Genomic DNA, 15,519 nt, shown 5'->3' with positions numbered 1-15,519 from the left:
AAACCTGACACACACAATGATACAGTCACCATCCAGACACATCCCTTGTCTGTTACTGGAGAATGTCCCAGAATTCCCGGCACCGCTCACCTCTCCTGTCAGCAGCTCCATCATCTTCTTGGTGACTTCTAGAATCTTCTGCATGTTGTGTCTCTCAGGGTTTAGGGAGTCACATGGAGGCACTGTGATGGTCATATGATCACCTGACTTCAGGAGAAGAATTCTCTGTATTGAGGAACCAATAGAAATATCATGTTAGACTCCCAGAATCCTCCTCACCTCTCCGGTCAGGTCTGTTTTATTAATAGAGATAAGAGTGACGTCATGTGACCTCCCAGAATCCTCCTTACCTCTCCGGTCAGCAGATAGATGATCTCCAGGGTGAGGTTTAGTATCCTCTCAGTCATGTGACTCCAGTCCTCCTTCATCCTCATTGGTGCCATCATTTGATCTATACAGGTCTCCTTGTAGACGGAGAACTTTGGGAAATGAAAGTAAGAAAGGTTTGGATGGTATTGGTCACACAATAATAGGTTGTGGATGTGAGTGGGAGGGAAATAGTTGGTGTGTTGAACATTTAAGAATTACGGCCCCCCGTGGGAACACACTTAGTTGGACTGTTTAGTATTTTCTACAATTTTGAGGACTCCGCACCTTGTTGGTCTGACAAATTCTCTGTGGGGTTTATTATGTTTCTGAACTGGTTTGCTGTGCAAGAAGACCACCTTTAAGAATGAGTGCCTTCAAAAATCACCCTTCCTAATTCCACCTGGTATCCTAGAACATATTACTTGGGCAGTGATACGGTGAAGGTGGAGAGGGAGGACCATCACAGATCCAAAGACCCCCTGAGCTTTCTATTCCCTCAGAGCTCTGTAGCCCGAGTACTGCATTAAGGGCCTTAACGTTTCTAAGCACAACTTACCCCTCAGAGGCCCCTGAGCTCCTCTTCAACCCTCAGACCACTCAGTATTTTCCTCCCTCTGACACCAATGATGGAACATATTCTTCATGGCGGGCTGGAAGATGTTTTCTTCCTCCTGACCAGCAATGTAAGGGGCTCTATGCTCCATACTCCTGACCCCGACACTCCATCATTGTGTTGGCTGTATATTGTAATGATTGCCCATTGGCTGCATGTGTAGTGTAATCATTGCCCTTTGTAGGCCATGTACTGTTGGAGTGTGAAGATGCAGTTGAACACAGCAGTTTAACTAAAGCAGGATAACTCAAGCAGCAGAAGATACAAGAAACTCTACTGCACACTGGACAGACTGCAAGCAAACACCCAGGGAAACATCTCCTACAAGTCCGAGTCCCACTCCACCTACCTCTGTAATATGCCACCTCTACTCCTCCTTTTCATTTTACTTTCCTGCGTTCCTAAAATCTCAGTTCTTTACCCCTCTGCTCCACCCCAAAACATGAACATCTCAGCCTTACTACTACCATCTCCCTACTACTGCTCTCATCACCTCCTGCTGATACTTCACTCTCCTGCTGACCCAAACACCAGGACAGGAAGGCATGTGCACTCGTATACATCCTGCTCCCATCTTACTTCCCTCAACCTCTTTCTCCTAACTTCTGGGGATATCTCCCCAAACCCTGGTCCTCTACTATCTCACCCCCACACCAGGCACCCTCCTTCTCCTAACCTCTGGGGATATCTCCCCAAACCCTGGTCCTCCAGGATCTCACCCCCACACCAGGCACCCTCCTTCTCCTAACCTCTGGCGATATCTCCCCAAACCTTGGTCCTCCACTATCTCACCCCCACACCAGGCTCCCTCCTTCTCCTAACCTCTGGGGATATCTCTCCAAACCCTGATCCTCCAGGATCTCACCCCCACACCAGGCATCCTACTTCTTCTCCTAACCTCTGGGGATATCTCCCCAAACCCTGGTCCTCCACTATCTCACCCCCACACCAGGCATCCTCCTTCCTCCAGGAATAGCTGCAATCCCCTCAATTTAATCTCTCATCACCTCCTGCTGATACTTCACTCTCCTGCTGACCCAAACACCAGGACAGGAAGGCATGTGTACTCGTATATATCCTGCTCCCATCTTACTTCCCTCACCCTCCTTCTCCTAACTTCTGGGGATATCTCCCCAAACCCTGGTCCTCCACTATCTCACCCCCACACCAGGCACCCTCCTTCTCCTAACCTCTGGCGATATATCCCCAAACCTTGGTCCTCCACTATCTCACCCCCCACACCAGGCACCCTCCTTCTCCTAACCTCTGGGGATATCTCCCCAAACCCTGGTCCTCCACTATCTCACCCCCACACCAGGCTCCCTCCTTCTCCTAACCTCTGGGGATTTCTCCCCAAACCCTGGTCCTCCAGGATCTCACCCCCACACCAGGCACCCTCCTTCTCCTAACCTCTGGGGATATCTCCCCAAACCCTGGCCCTCCACTATCTCACCCCCACACCAGGCACCCTCCTTCTCCTAACCCCTGGGGATAGCTCCCCAAACCCTGGTCCTCCACTATCTCACCCTCACACCAGGCACCCTCCTTCTTCTCCTAACCTTTGGGAATATCTCTCCAAACCCTGGCCCTCCACTATCTCACCCTCACACCAGGCACCCTCCTTCTCCTAACCTCTGGCGATATCTCCCCAAACCTTGGTCCTCCACTATCTCACCCCCCACACCAGGCACCCTCCTTCTCCTAACCTCTGGGGATATCTCCCCAAACCCTGGTCCTCCACTATCTCACCCCCACACCAGGCTCCCTCCTTCTCCTAACCTCTGGGGATATCTCCCCAAACCCTGATCCTCCAGGATCTCATCCCCACACCAGGCTTCCTACTTCTTCTCCTAACCTCTGGGGATATCTCCCCAAACCCTGGTCCTCCACTATCTCACCCCCACACCAGGCACCCTCCTTCCTCCAGGAATAGCCGCAATCCCCTCAATTTAATCTCAATCCCTGTGCTCCCAAAAACCACCCTCCCTTTTTTATGTGCGCTCTGGAATGCCCGCTGTGTCTGTAATAAGCTCACCTCTGTTCATGACCTTTTTGTCTCCCGCTCCCTTAACCTACTAGCAATTACAGAAACCTGGCTTCAAGCAGCAGATTCTTCTTCTCCCTCAGCACTTTCCTATGGAGGCCTCCTCTGGACCCACTCACCCAAACCCAGTGGTTGGAAAGGTGGTGGAGTTGGTTTGCTTCTATCCCCACTGAGCACCTTTCAAGTCCTCCATAACCCTCCCTCTCTATCCTTCTCTTCTTTCCAGACTCACTGCATCCAGCTGTTTTCTCCCACTTCTCTGAGGATTGCAGTGATCTATCGGCCTCCTGGACCGGTGTCCTGCTTTCTTGATGACTTCTCCGCCTGGCTACCCTACTTTCTCTCCTCTGAACTACCCACTATCATTATCGGTGATTATAACATCCCTATTAATGTCAACAACCCGGCTACATCCCAACTCTTCAACATAACCTCATCTTTTGCATTAGCACAATGGACACATTCCTCCACTCACTCTGATGGGAATACATTAGACCTTGTTTTCTCCCATCGTTGCACTCCCTACAACCTCACAAACACCCCCTTTCCTCTCTCTGATCACAATCTCATCACCATCACAGTGTCCTCGTCTTCAAACACCTATCCCTCCAAGCAGCAATTACCTGCACAAACCTTCACAACTTGAACCCTGCTCCTTTCCACTCTGCAACTGACCAACTCTATGACAGAATCTCTCCCCTGTCCTGTCCTGCCCTGACCTGGCCACTGCTGTCTATAACAGTTCTCTTTCATCCACATTAGACTCACTTGCTCCTCTAAAAATATGAAGCATCAGGCCCCGACCGTTACAACCGTGGCAGACTGACCACACCAGAAATCTTAGGAGACATAGCCGTGTACTGGAGCGATTGTGGCGTAAAACCAAATCTCACCAGGCATTCACCTGATATAAATCTGCTTTCTTAACATACAATTCCTCCCTCCATGCTGCCAAACAAGCCGACTTTGTCCCTCTCATCAATACCTTGTCATCCAGTCCTCGTCGTCTCTTCTATACTTTTAACTCTCTACTTTCTCCACCTTCACCTCCACCCAGTACCTCACTCACTGCTCACGAGATTGCAAATCATTTCAAAAACAGGATTGATGCAATTCATAGGGGCATCGCCACTGCACAGACATCCATCCCACTTAGCATACCTTATACTAAACCTCCCTCAACACTTTCCTCTTCTGGCCTTGCTTTCTCAGAAGCCCGTCTCACTACCTGCCCCCTGGATCCTGTCCCCTCACAACTACTACGGTCACCCTCTTCTTCCATCCCTCACACACATCTTCAATCTCTCCCTCTCCAACGGTGCCTTCCCCTCCCCTCTAAAGCATGCATACATCACTCCCATACTTAAAAAGCCCTCCCTGCACCCCACCAACATGAACAACTTAAGACCCATCTCCCTGCTGCCATTTACCTCTAAACTCTTAGAACGCTTAGTCTACAGTCGCCTGAGCTCCCACCTCACCGACAACAACCTTCTTGACCCTTTACAGTCTGGCTATTCGCTAACTACACTCCACTGAAACTGCCCTACTAAACCTCACTAATGATCTACTAACTGCTAAAACCAATGGCCACTACTCCGTACTCATCCCAACCAATGGCCTCTACTCCGTACTCATCCCAACCAATGGCCACTACTCCGTACTCATCCCAACCAATGGCCACTACTCCGTACTCATCCCAACCAATGGCCACTACTCCGTACTCATCCCAACCAATGGCCACTACTCCGTACTCATCCCAACCAATGGCCACTACTCCGTACTCATCCCAACCAATGGCCACTACTCCGTACTCATCCCAACCAATGGTCACTACTCCGTACTCACCCTAACCAATGGCCACTACTCCGTACTCACCCTAACCAATGGCCACTACTCCGTACTCACCCTAACCAATGGCCACTACTCCATACTAATCCCAACCAATGGCCACTACTCCATACTAATCCCAACCAATGGCCACTACTCCGTACTCATCCCAACCAATGGCCACTACTCCGTACTCACCCTAACCAATGGCCACTACTCCGTACTCACCCTAACCAATGGCCACTACTCCGTACTCACCCTAACCAATGGCCACTACTCCATACTAATCCCAACCAATGGCCACTACTCCATACTAATCCCAACCAATGGCCACTACTCCATACTAATCCCAACCAATGGCCACTACTCCAGACTAATCCCAACCAATGGCCACTACTCCAGACTAATCCCAACCAATGGCCACTACTCCAGACTAATCCCAACCAATGACCACTACTCCGTACTCATCCCAACCAATGGTCACTACTCTGTACTCATCCCAACCAAAAGCCACTACTCCGTACTCATCCCAACCAATGACTACTACTCCGTACTCTTACTACTTAACCTCTCTGTGGCTTTTGATACTGTTGACTATCCCCTTCTCCTAAAAAAACTCCATGCTCTTGGTCTCCGGGACTCTGCTCTCTCCTGGTTCTCCGCCTACCTATCGCAGCACTCCTTCAGCGTTACCTATAACTCTGCCTCCTCCTCTTTACTCCCTCTTTCTGTAGGGGTCCCTCAAGGTTCTGTCCTTGGACCCCTTCTCTTCTCCATCTACACCTCCTCCCTTGGTCACTTGATAAACTTCCATGGCTTTATTATTATTATTATACAGGTTTTATATAGCGCCAACAGTGTCCTCGGCGCTTTACAATATAACGGGAGACAATACAGAAACAATACAGTTCAATACAAGAGGGATTTGAGGGCCCTGCTCCTTGGAGCTTACAATCTAGGAGGGAGGGGCTAGTGGTACAAAAGGTAGTAACTGTGGGGGACAGACTGGTTGGAAGAATAGAAGATTCCATTAGCTGAGGGCAGGATAGGCTTCCCTGAAGAGATCGGTTTTCAGAGATCGCCTAAAAGTGAGCAGAGTAGGCAATAGTCTGATAAATTGGGGTAGAGAGTTCCAGAGGATGGGTGAAGCTCTGGAGAAGTCCTGGAGACGAGCATGGGAGGAGGAGACAAGGGAGCTAGAGAGTAGGAGGTCTTGCGAGGAGCGGAGAGTACGGTTTGGGTGATATTTAGAGACAAGATCGGTGATGTAATTTGGGGAAGAGTTATAAATGGCTTTGTATGTTATTGTTAATGTTTTGAATTTTATCTGTTGGGCAACGGGAAGCCAGTGGAGGGATTGGCAGACAGGGGTGGAGGACACTGAATGGAGGCCAGTGGAGGGATTGGCAGAGAGGGGTAGAGAACACTGAATGGAGGCCGGTGGAGGGATTGGCAGAGAGGGGTTGTCAGGGAACACGAAGATTGCCGCAGCGCATGAATCTGCGCATGCGCAAGATCCCGACAAGGCAGACGGGCACTAGGACCCAGGTGCGCCTGTCACCAATGACGGCGCCAGGCAGGCACTAGGACCCAGGCGTGCCTGTCGGCGCTGGGCGGGCTATTTAAAGAGCACCTCGGTGCTGATTCAGTGCTGACTGGTCTTTAGCTTCCCTCCTGTGTCCTGCCTGTTTCAATACGTGTTCCTTGTTGCTGACCCGGCTTGTTCCTGACTCCGAGTACTCTCCTGTCCCTGGTTCCCGACTTTGGCTCTGATCCTGACTTTGGCTTCTCACTCTGATTCGGTACCCTGCTGCCCGACTGTTATGACCCTGGCTATCCTGCAACTCCGCTCCAGTCCTGTCTCCTGGCTGCATACCTGGCTCCGCTGTTCATCTAGCAATCCGGCAAACCTGCCTGGGCTCCTACAACTCCACTACAGTCCTGTCTCCTGGCTGCATACCTGGCTCTGCCGTGCATCTGGCAATCCACCGAATCTGCCTGGGCTATCGCTGCAGTACCCTAAGGAACTGATACCCTGCCTACCAAGGCCATCATCCGCAAGAGCCACAAGCAAACCACTGGCGCTCTTGTCCCCCCGGTCCTTAGACTCCCTCTGTTTCAACCTCAGCGGGGTCAGGACTAGTGACACAAGTGAGGCTGACATCGTCAATTCAGTCTCCCATCAGGTACGTGACGGGGTGGAGGATACTGAGTGGAGGCCAGTGGAGGGATTGGCAGAGAGGGGTGGCAGATACAGAACGTATAGTAAGGTGGATGAGTCTGGCGGCAGCATTCATGATAGACTGAAGAGGGGATAGCCTGAGATGAGGTCGCCCAAAGAGGAAGGAGTTACAATAGTCAAGGCGTGATATAATAAGGGAGTGAATAAGTTGCTTAGTGGTTTCCGAGGTTAGGAACGGGCGTATCTTGGAGATGTTGCGGAGGTGAAGTCTACACGATTTGGACAGTGATTGGATTTGGGACTGAAAGGACTGGGGAGGGACTGATGATTGTGTTATTGATCTTGATGGAGAAAGTCAGGGGGAGGGGGCACGGGCTGGAGGGAATACTAAGAGCTCAGTTTTGGAAAGATTGAGTTTGAGGAAGTAGAGTGACATCCATGTCGATATGTCGCTTAATAGGTTAGTAATGCGAGAGGAGACTGAAGGGGTGAGGTGAGGGCTAGAAAGATAGATTTGTGTGTCATCAGCATAGAGATGGTACTTAAAGCCATGGGAGTTTATCAAGTGACCAAGGGAGGAGGTGTAGATGGAGAAGAGAAGGAGTCCAAGGACAGAACCTTGAGGGTCCCCTACAGAAAGAGGAAGTGAAGAGGAGGAGGCAGCGTTATAGGTAACACTGAAGGAGCGCTGCAATAGGTAGGAGGAGAACCAGGAGAGAGCAGAGTCTCTGAGGCCAAGAGAGTGGAGTTTTTTGAGGAGGAGGGGATGGTCAACCGTATCAAAAGCCACAGAGAAGTCAAGTAGAAAGAGTACAGAGTAGTGGCCATTGGTTGGGATGAGTATGGAATAGTGGCCATTGGTTGGGATGAGAGCAGAGTAGTGACCATTGGTTAGGATGAGAATGGAGTAGTGACCATTGGTTAGGATGAGTATGGAGTACTAGCCATTGGTTTTAGCAGTTAGTAGATCATTAGTGAGGTTTAGTAGGGCAGTTTCAGTGGAGTGGAGTTGTTAGGAATGGACTGGCCAGCAATGGTGGGACTCACCTGCCTTTTGATCTGCAGTACCAGGGCTGGCCAGCGGGTGCTCCCAGCAATCAGAGACTCAACCTTTCAGCCAGCTAACACCTGGAACTGATGATACTGGTGTATTTAAGGGATGGCCAGACTTGCAGACTCTGCCTTGGTGTTGTGTTTGTCCTGGGCCCTGTATCTGTCCTGCATCCTGTTTCTGTTCCTTTGCTGACTTCTCCTGCTCTGATCCTGGCTTGTGACCCTGACCATCCCTCTGTCTGACCCTCTGTACTACGCTGCTTGCTACCTGTTCTGATCCCTGGCTTGTGACCCGGACCATCCCTCTGCCTGACCCTCTGTACTATGCTGCTTGCTACCTGCTGAACCTGGCCTGTGACCCCGACCATTCTCCGCTTGCTCCCCCTGTACCTACCTGCCCAATTGATATTGACCCGGCCTGCCTGACGACACTTGCTTGTATATACTGTTATCTGTGGGTGGTTTGGTTTGGTTTGTTTGCACCGTATTATGTTTTAGTATTGCACTGCGTTTATGTTTGTACTGTTAGTGTTAATAAATTATATTGTTTATAACATATCTGAGGTCTGCGTTTCCCTGCTTCAGTCACACACCTCTGGTCATACCTGGGAGCCCTGACATTACACCAAGGCCAATCCTGACCAGAAGTGGCTGCACAGGGAAGCCATCTTGGCTTGTTGATGGGAAGGATGGATCTTGAGGAGGTTGAGTATTTATATCTGCTAGTGTTTGATGACAGGGAGTATGCTTATCAAACTCTGAAGGAGTATCCCCGGGATGAACTGCTAGAATGTATACGGCTCGCTCATGTTCTAGTAGATCAGGGCACAGAGTTCTCTGAGGTGCAGCCTTTGATTGAGGTTTGTGCAGAGTTGGTTTCATCTGGTTCCCCCGAATGCAGGGAATTTTTGCCACCATTTAGTGCAGACCAGGTAGAGTCCCTGGTGTGGTTATTAGAGGATGATGTGGGTTACTTTCTGGAGCGTTATTCCACATGTTCACCACAGACACTGAGAGATTGTATAAACGCAGTGCAGTCATTGACCAGACAGGCTTTGTGTAAGCTCAGCTTTGTTCAACCCCTACTGCAGACATGGACAGATTTGTTGCACCCAGCCTCAGTCAGCTTACAAAGACCCAGTCCTGCTTCTAACTCTACTCCTGTATTCCCACCAGCTCCTCCAGTTACAGCCCAGTATACTTGGCTATCTACCGCATGTCAGTACCCTGTTCCCACTCGCTGCACCTATCCTGCCTTTAACCCTGTAAAAAAGCCCTCTGTAGCAACTGCTCCCTCTCCTGTTCCATCCTCCAGTTCTTCTCTGTCTCCAGCTGCTCCATTCGTTTGCAGACCTGCGTTTACTTGCAGTGCTCCAGTAGTTAAAACCAGAAAAAAGCGAAAATTCTTTCCAACCAATACCATCCTGCCAGTATCCAAACCGGTGAGCCTGCCTTCCGTGGTTCAGACTGATGCCTGTACGCAGCCTGATGCCTCTACGCGGCCTGAAGCCTCTACGCGGCCTGAAGCCTCTACGCGGCCTGAAGCCTCTACGCGTCCTGATGCCTGTACTCGGCCTGATGCCTGTACTCGGCCTGATGCCTGTACTCGGCCTGATGCCTCTACCCGGCATGATGAACTGATCCAGCCTGACGATCCTATTAGGCCAGTTGACTCGATGCCCGCTGTTGATCCAGATGATCCGGTACCTGATCCGGTGCCCGCTGTCGTGCCAATTGACTCAGAGCCCGCTGTCGTACCTGGTGACTCGGTGCCCACTGCCTTGCCAGATGACGCGGTGCCCGCTGGCAAGCCAAATGACCTGATGCCTGGTGACCTAGTGTCCGCTGTCATACCTGATGACCCGATGCCCGCTGTCGAGCCAGACAATCCGGTACCTGATGACCCGGTGCCCACTGTCGTGCCTGTTGACTCAGAGACCACTGCCTTGCCAGATGACGCGGTGCCCGCTGTCGAGCCAAATGACGATGCCTGGTGACCCGATGCCCGCTGTCCAGCCAGACGATTCAATGTCTGCCCCGGTGCCCGCGGTCATGCCAGTTGACTCGGAGCCCACTGCCTTGCCAGATGACGCGGTGCTCGCTGTCGAGCCAAATGACTTGATGCCTGGTGACCCGATGCCCGCTGTCCAGTCAGACGATCCAATGTCTGACCCAGTGCCCGCGGTCATACCAGTTAACTCGGAGCCCACTGCCTTGCCAGATGACGCGGTGCTCGCTGTCGAGCCAAATGACTTGATGCCTGGTGACCCGATGCCCGCTGTCCGGTCAGACGATCCAATGTCTGACCCAGTGCCCGCGGTCATACCAGTTGACTCGGAGCCCACTGCCTTGCCAGATGACGCGGTGCCCGCTGTCGAGCCAAATGACCTGATGCCTGGTGACCCGATGCGCGCTGTCCAGCCAGACCATCCAATGTCTGACCCAGTGCCTGCGGTCATACCAGTTGACTCGGAGCCCACTGTCGTGCCTGGTGTCTCGGTGCCCGCCGCTCCGCCTGGGGGCCCGAGACCTGTTGCTCCGCTTGGGGGTCCAGCGCCCGCCGCTCCGCCTGGGGATCCGGCGCCCGCCGCCCCGCCTGGGGGCCCGAGACCTGTCGCTCCGCCTGAGGGCCCGAGACCTGTCGCTCCACCTGGGGGTCCGGCGCCCGCCGCTCCGCCTGAGGGCCCGAGACCTGTCGCTCCATCTGGAGGTCCGGCGCCCGCCGCTCCGCCTGAGGGCCCGAGACCTGTCGCTCCGCCTGGGGGTCCGGCGCCCGCCGCCCCGCCTGGGGGCCCGAGACCTGTCGCTCCGCCTGAGGGCCCGAGACCTGTCGCTCCACCTGGGGGTCCGGCGCCCGCCGCTCCGCCTGAGGGCCCGAGACCTGTCGCTCCATCTGGAGGTCCGGCGCCCGCCGCTCCGCCTGAGGGCCCGAGACCTGTCGCTCCGCCTGGAGGTCCGGCGCCCGCCGCTCCGCCTGAGGGCCCGAGACCTGTCGCTCCGCCTGGGGGTCCGGCGCCCGCCGCTCCGCCTGGGGGCCCGGCGCCCGCCGCTCCGCCCGGGGGCCCGGCGCCCGCCGCTCCGCCCGGGGGCCCGGCGCCCGCCGCTCCGCCCGGGGGCCCGGCGCCCGCCGCTCCGCCCGGGGGCCCGGCGCCCGCCGCTCCGCCCGGGGGCCCGGCGCCCGCCGCTCCGCCCGGGGGCCCGGCGCCCGCCGATCCGCCCGGGGGCCCGGCGCCTGCCGATCCGCCCGGGGGCCCGGTGCCTGCTGCTCCGCCTGGTGGCCCGCTGCCTGCTGCTTCGCCTGGTAATCCGATGTGCCTCTGCCCGGAGTCCTGCCCGATGTGCCTCTGCCCGGAGTCCTGCCCGATGTGCCTCTGCCCGGAGTCCTGCCCGATGTGCCTCTGCCCGGAGTCCTGCCCGATGTGCCTCTGCCCGGAGTCCTGCCCGATGTGCCTCTGCCCGGAGTCCTGCCCGATGTGCCTCTGCCCGGAGTCCTGCCCGATGTGCCTCTGCCCGGAGTCCTGCCCGATGTGCCTCTGCCTGGAGTCCTGCCCGATGTGCCTCTGCCCGGAGTCCTGCCCGATGTGCCTCTGCCCGATGTGCCTCTGCCCGGAGTCCTGCCCGGTGTGCCTCTGCCCGGTGTGCCTCTGCCCGGTGTGCCTCTGCCCGGTGTGCCTCTGCCCGGTGTGCCTCTGCCCGGAGTCCAGCCCGGTGTGCCGCTGCCCGGAGTCCTGCCCGGTGTGCCAGTCTTTGATATCCCGCCAGTTGCCAGACCCGGGCGGTGGAACATTTTGCCCAGCTAGGACTGTTTGGAGCGTCCTGAGGCCGCTCCTTGAGGGGGGGGTACTGTTAGGAATGGACTGGCCAGCAATGGTGGGACTCACCTGCCTTTTGATCTGCAGTACCAGGGCTGGCCAGCGGGTGCTCCCAGCAATCAGAGACTCAACCTTTCAGCCAGCTAACACCTGGAACTGATGATACTGGTGTATTTAAGGGATGGCCAGACTTGCAGACTCTGCCTTGGTGTTGTGTTTGTCCTGGGCCCTGTATCTGTCCTGCATCCTGTTTCTGTTCCTTTGCTGACTTCTCCTGCTCTGATCCTGGCTTGTGACCCTGACCATCCCTCTGTCTGACCCTCTGTACTACGCTGCTTGCTACCTGTTCTGATCCCTGGCTTGTGACCCGGACCATCCCTCTGCCTGACCCTCTGTACTATGCTGCTTGCTACCTGCTGAACCTGGCCTGTGACCCCGACCATTCTCCGCTTGCTCCCCCTGTACCTACCTGCCCAATTGATATTGACCCGGCCTGCCTGACGACACTTGCTTGTATATACTGTTATCTGTGGGTGGTTTGGTTTGGTTTGTTTGCACCGTATTATGTTTTAGTATTGCACTGCGTTTATGTTTGTACTGTTAGTGTTAATAAATTATATTGTTTATAACATATCTGAGGTCTGCGTTTCCCTGCTTCAGTCACACACCTCTGGTCATACCTGGGAGCCCTGACAGGAGTGAGCGAAAGCCAGGCTGTAAAGGGTCAAGAAGGTTGTTGTCAGTGAGATGGGAGCTCAGGTGATTGTAGACTCAGCGTTCTAGGAGTTTAGAGGTAAATGGCAGAAGGGAGATGGGTCTTAAGTTGTTCAGGTTGGTGGGGTGCAGGGAGGGCTTTTTAAGTATGGGAGTGACGTGTGCATGCTTTAGAGGGGAGGGGAAGGCACCATTAGAGAGGGAAAGATTGAAGATGTGAGTGAGGGAGCATAGGATGGAAGAAGAGAGTGACCGTAGTAGTTGCGAGGGGACAAGATCCAGGGGGCAGGTAGTGAGACAGGCTTCTGAGAAAACCTTAGTGACCTCTTCGGTAGTGGCGAGGTCAAAAGAGGAAAGTGTTGAGGGAGGTTTAGTATAAGGTATACTAAGAGGGATGGATGTCTGCGCAGTGGCGATGCCCCTATGAATTGCGTCAATCTCGTTTTTGAAATGATTTGCAATCTCGTGAGCAGTGAGTGAGGTACCGGGTGGAGGTGGAGCAAGTAGACAGTTAAAAGTAGAGAAGAGATGACGAGGACTGGATGACAAGGTATTAATAAGAGTGACAAAGTAGGCTTGTTTGGCAGCATGGGGGGAGGAATTGTATGTTAAGAAAGTAGATTTATATCGGGTGAATGCTTGGTGAGATTTGGTTTTACACCACAATCGCTCCAGTGCACGACTATGTCTCCTAAGATTTCTGGTGTCGTCAGTCTGCCAAGGTTGTAACGGTCGGGGCCTGATGCTTCGTGTTGTTAGAGGAGCAAGTGAGTCTAATGTGGATGAAAGTGAACTGTTATAGACAGCAGTGGCCTGGTCAGGGCAGGACAGGGGAGAGATTCTGTCATAGAGTTGGTCAGTTGCAGAGTGGAAAGGAGCAGGGTTCAAGTTGTGAAGGTTTCTGCGGGTAATTGCTGCTTGGAGGGATAGGTGTTTGAAGACAAGGACACTGTGAAGGTGATGAGATTGTGATCAGAGAGAGGAAAGGGGGTGTTTGTGAGGTTGTAGGGAGTGCAAAGACGGGAAAAAATAAGGTCTAATGTATTCCCATCAGAGTGAGTGGAGGAATGTGTCCATTGTGCTAATGCAAAAGATGAGGTTATGTTGAAGATTTGGGATGTAGCCGGGTTGTTGACATTAATAGAGATGTTAAAATCTTCGAGAATGATAGTGGGTAGTTCAGAGGAGAGAAAGTTGGGTAGCCAGGCAGAGAAATCATCAAGAAAGCAGGACACCGGTCCAGGAGGCCGATAGATCACTGCAATCCTTAGAGAAATGGGAGAAAACAGCCGGATGCAGTGAGTCTGGAAAGAAGAGAAGGATAGAGAGGGAGGACTTGAAAGGTGCTCAGTGGGGATAGAACGAGCTTTAAGTACCATCTCTATGCTGATGACACACAAATTATCTTTCTACCCCTCACCTCACCCCTTCAGTCTCCTTTCGCATTACTAACCTACTAAGTGACATATCGGCTTGGATGTCACTCCACTTCCTCAAACTCAATCTTTCCAAAACTGAGCTCTTAGTATTCCCTCCAGCCCGTGCCCCCTCCCCGACTTCTCAATCAAGATCAATAATACAATCATCAGTCCCTCCCCTCATGCCAGGGTACTAGGTGTAATCCTAGACTTCCATCTGTCCTTTCAGTCCCAAATCCAATCACTGTCCAAATCTTGTAGACTTCACCTCCGCAACATCTCCAAGATACATCCGTTCCTAACCTCGGAAACCACTAAGCAACTTATTCACTCCCTTGTTATATCTCGCCTTGACTACTGTAACTCCCTCCTCATTGGCCGACCTCATCGCAAGCTATCCCCTCTTCAGTCTATCATGAATGCTGCTGCCAGACTCATCCACCTTACTAACCATTCTGTATCTGCCATTCAGTGTCCTCCACCCATCTCTGCCAATCTCTCCACTGGCTTCCATTCAGTGTCCTCCACTCTGCCAATCCCTCCACTGGCCTCCAGTGTCCTCCACCCTTCTCTGCAAATCCCTTCACTGGCTTCCACTAACCCAACGTATAAAATTCAAAATACTAACCACAGCTTACAAAGTCATCCACAACACTGCCCCCAGCTACATTGCCAACCTCATCCACAGATGCCACCCAAATCGCCCGCTCCGCTCCTCCCATGATATCCTCCTCTCTAGCTCCCTCATCACCTCCTCCCACGCTTGACTCCAGGACTTCTCCAGAGCCTCTCCCATCCTCTGGAACTCTCTACCACAGCATGTCCGGTCAGCCCCCACCCTGTCTGCCTTTAGGCGATCTTTGAAAACTCACTTCTTCAGGGAAGCCTACCCCACCTCCACCTAAGAACTGTACTTGAATCACCTCCACCAGATCATCCCCCACAGCTATCACCTTTTGTATCACCTCCCCCTTCCTTTAGATTGTAAGCTCCACGAGCCGGGCCCTCCTATTCCTTCTGTACTGAAATGTATTGTAATTGTACCGCCCCCCCTTATATTGTAAATCGCTGCGCAAAGTGTTGGTGCCATATAAATCCTGTATTATAATCTTATTACCTTCTCTGCTGCCACTTCCAACAATGTCTTCCCTCCAATTCCTCGCAAATGGAACTCTTATTTATATCTGACATCACTTCCTGTCTGTAGCTGACATCACTTCCTGTCTTCCATAGAGCCTTCCTGTCTGGGTAGAAGTGAGATCCCCACCTTGTGGAGCTCACAGGAACTGCAACCCCGAGAACCGTCTGGTAGTGTGACCCTGGCCTTGTGCTGGGTGTGTATGGACTGTATGATGGCGCTGGGTGGCTGTATGATGGCGCTGGGTGGGTGTGGGCTGTAGGATGGCGCTAGGTGGGTGTGGACTGTATGATGGTGCTGGGTGGGCGTGGACTGTACGATGGCGCTGGGTGGGTGTGGACTGTAT

The 15,519-nt window shown here is 53.1% G+C and overlaps 1 protein-coding gene across 1 annotated transcript; it reads right to left on the bottom strand.

Annotated features, from left to right (window-relative positions):
- LOC149465078 (gastrula zinc finger protein XlCGF53.1-like) lies at nucleotides 1–15,453 on the bottom strand (the record flags this gene model as incomplete). The annotated part of the gene is made up of 3 exons (XM_089673796.1): nucleotides 15,153–15,453; nucleotides 351–479; nucleotides 1–225 (listed from the first exon to the last, which is right to left on the bottom strand). Coding segments are annotated over exons 2-3 (321 nt in total), but the record flags the coding sequence as incomplete, so codon positions are not given.
- Nucleotides 15,454–15,519: the final 66 nt, after the last annotated feature.

This window comes from Staurois parvus, unplaced genomic scaffold, assembly GCF_062004578.1.
Source record: "Staurois parvus isolate SC_StPar_1 unplaced genomic scaffold, SC_StPar_1.0 ptg000144l, whole genome shotgun sequence".
NCBI lineage: Eukaryota > Metazoa > Chordata > Amphibia > Anura > Ranidae > Staurois > Staurois parvus.
Note: the sequence above shows the minus strand (reverse complement) of the source record. Positions and strands in the feature narration are given on the sequence as shown.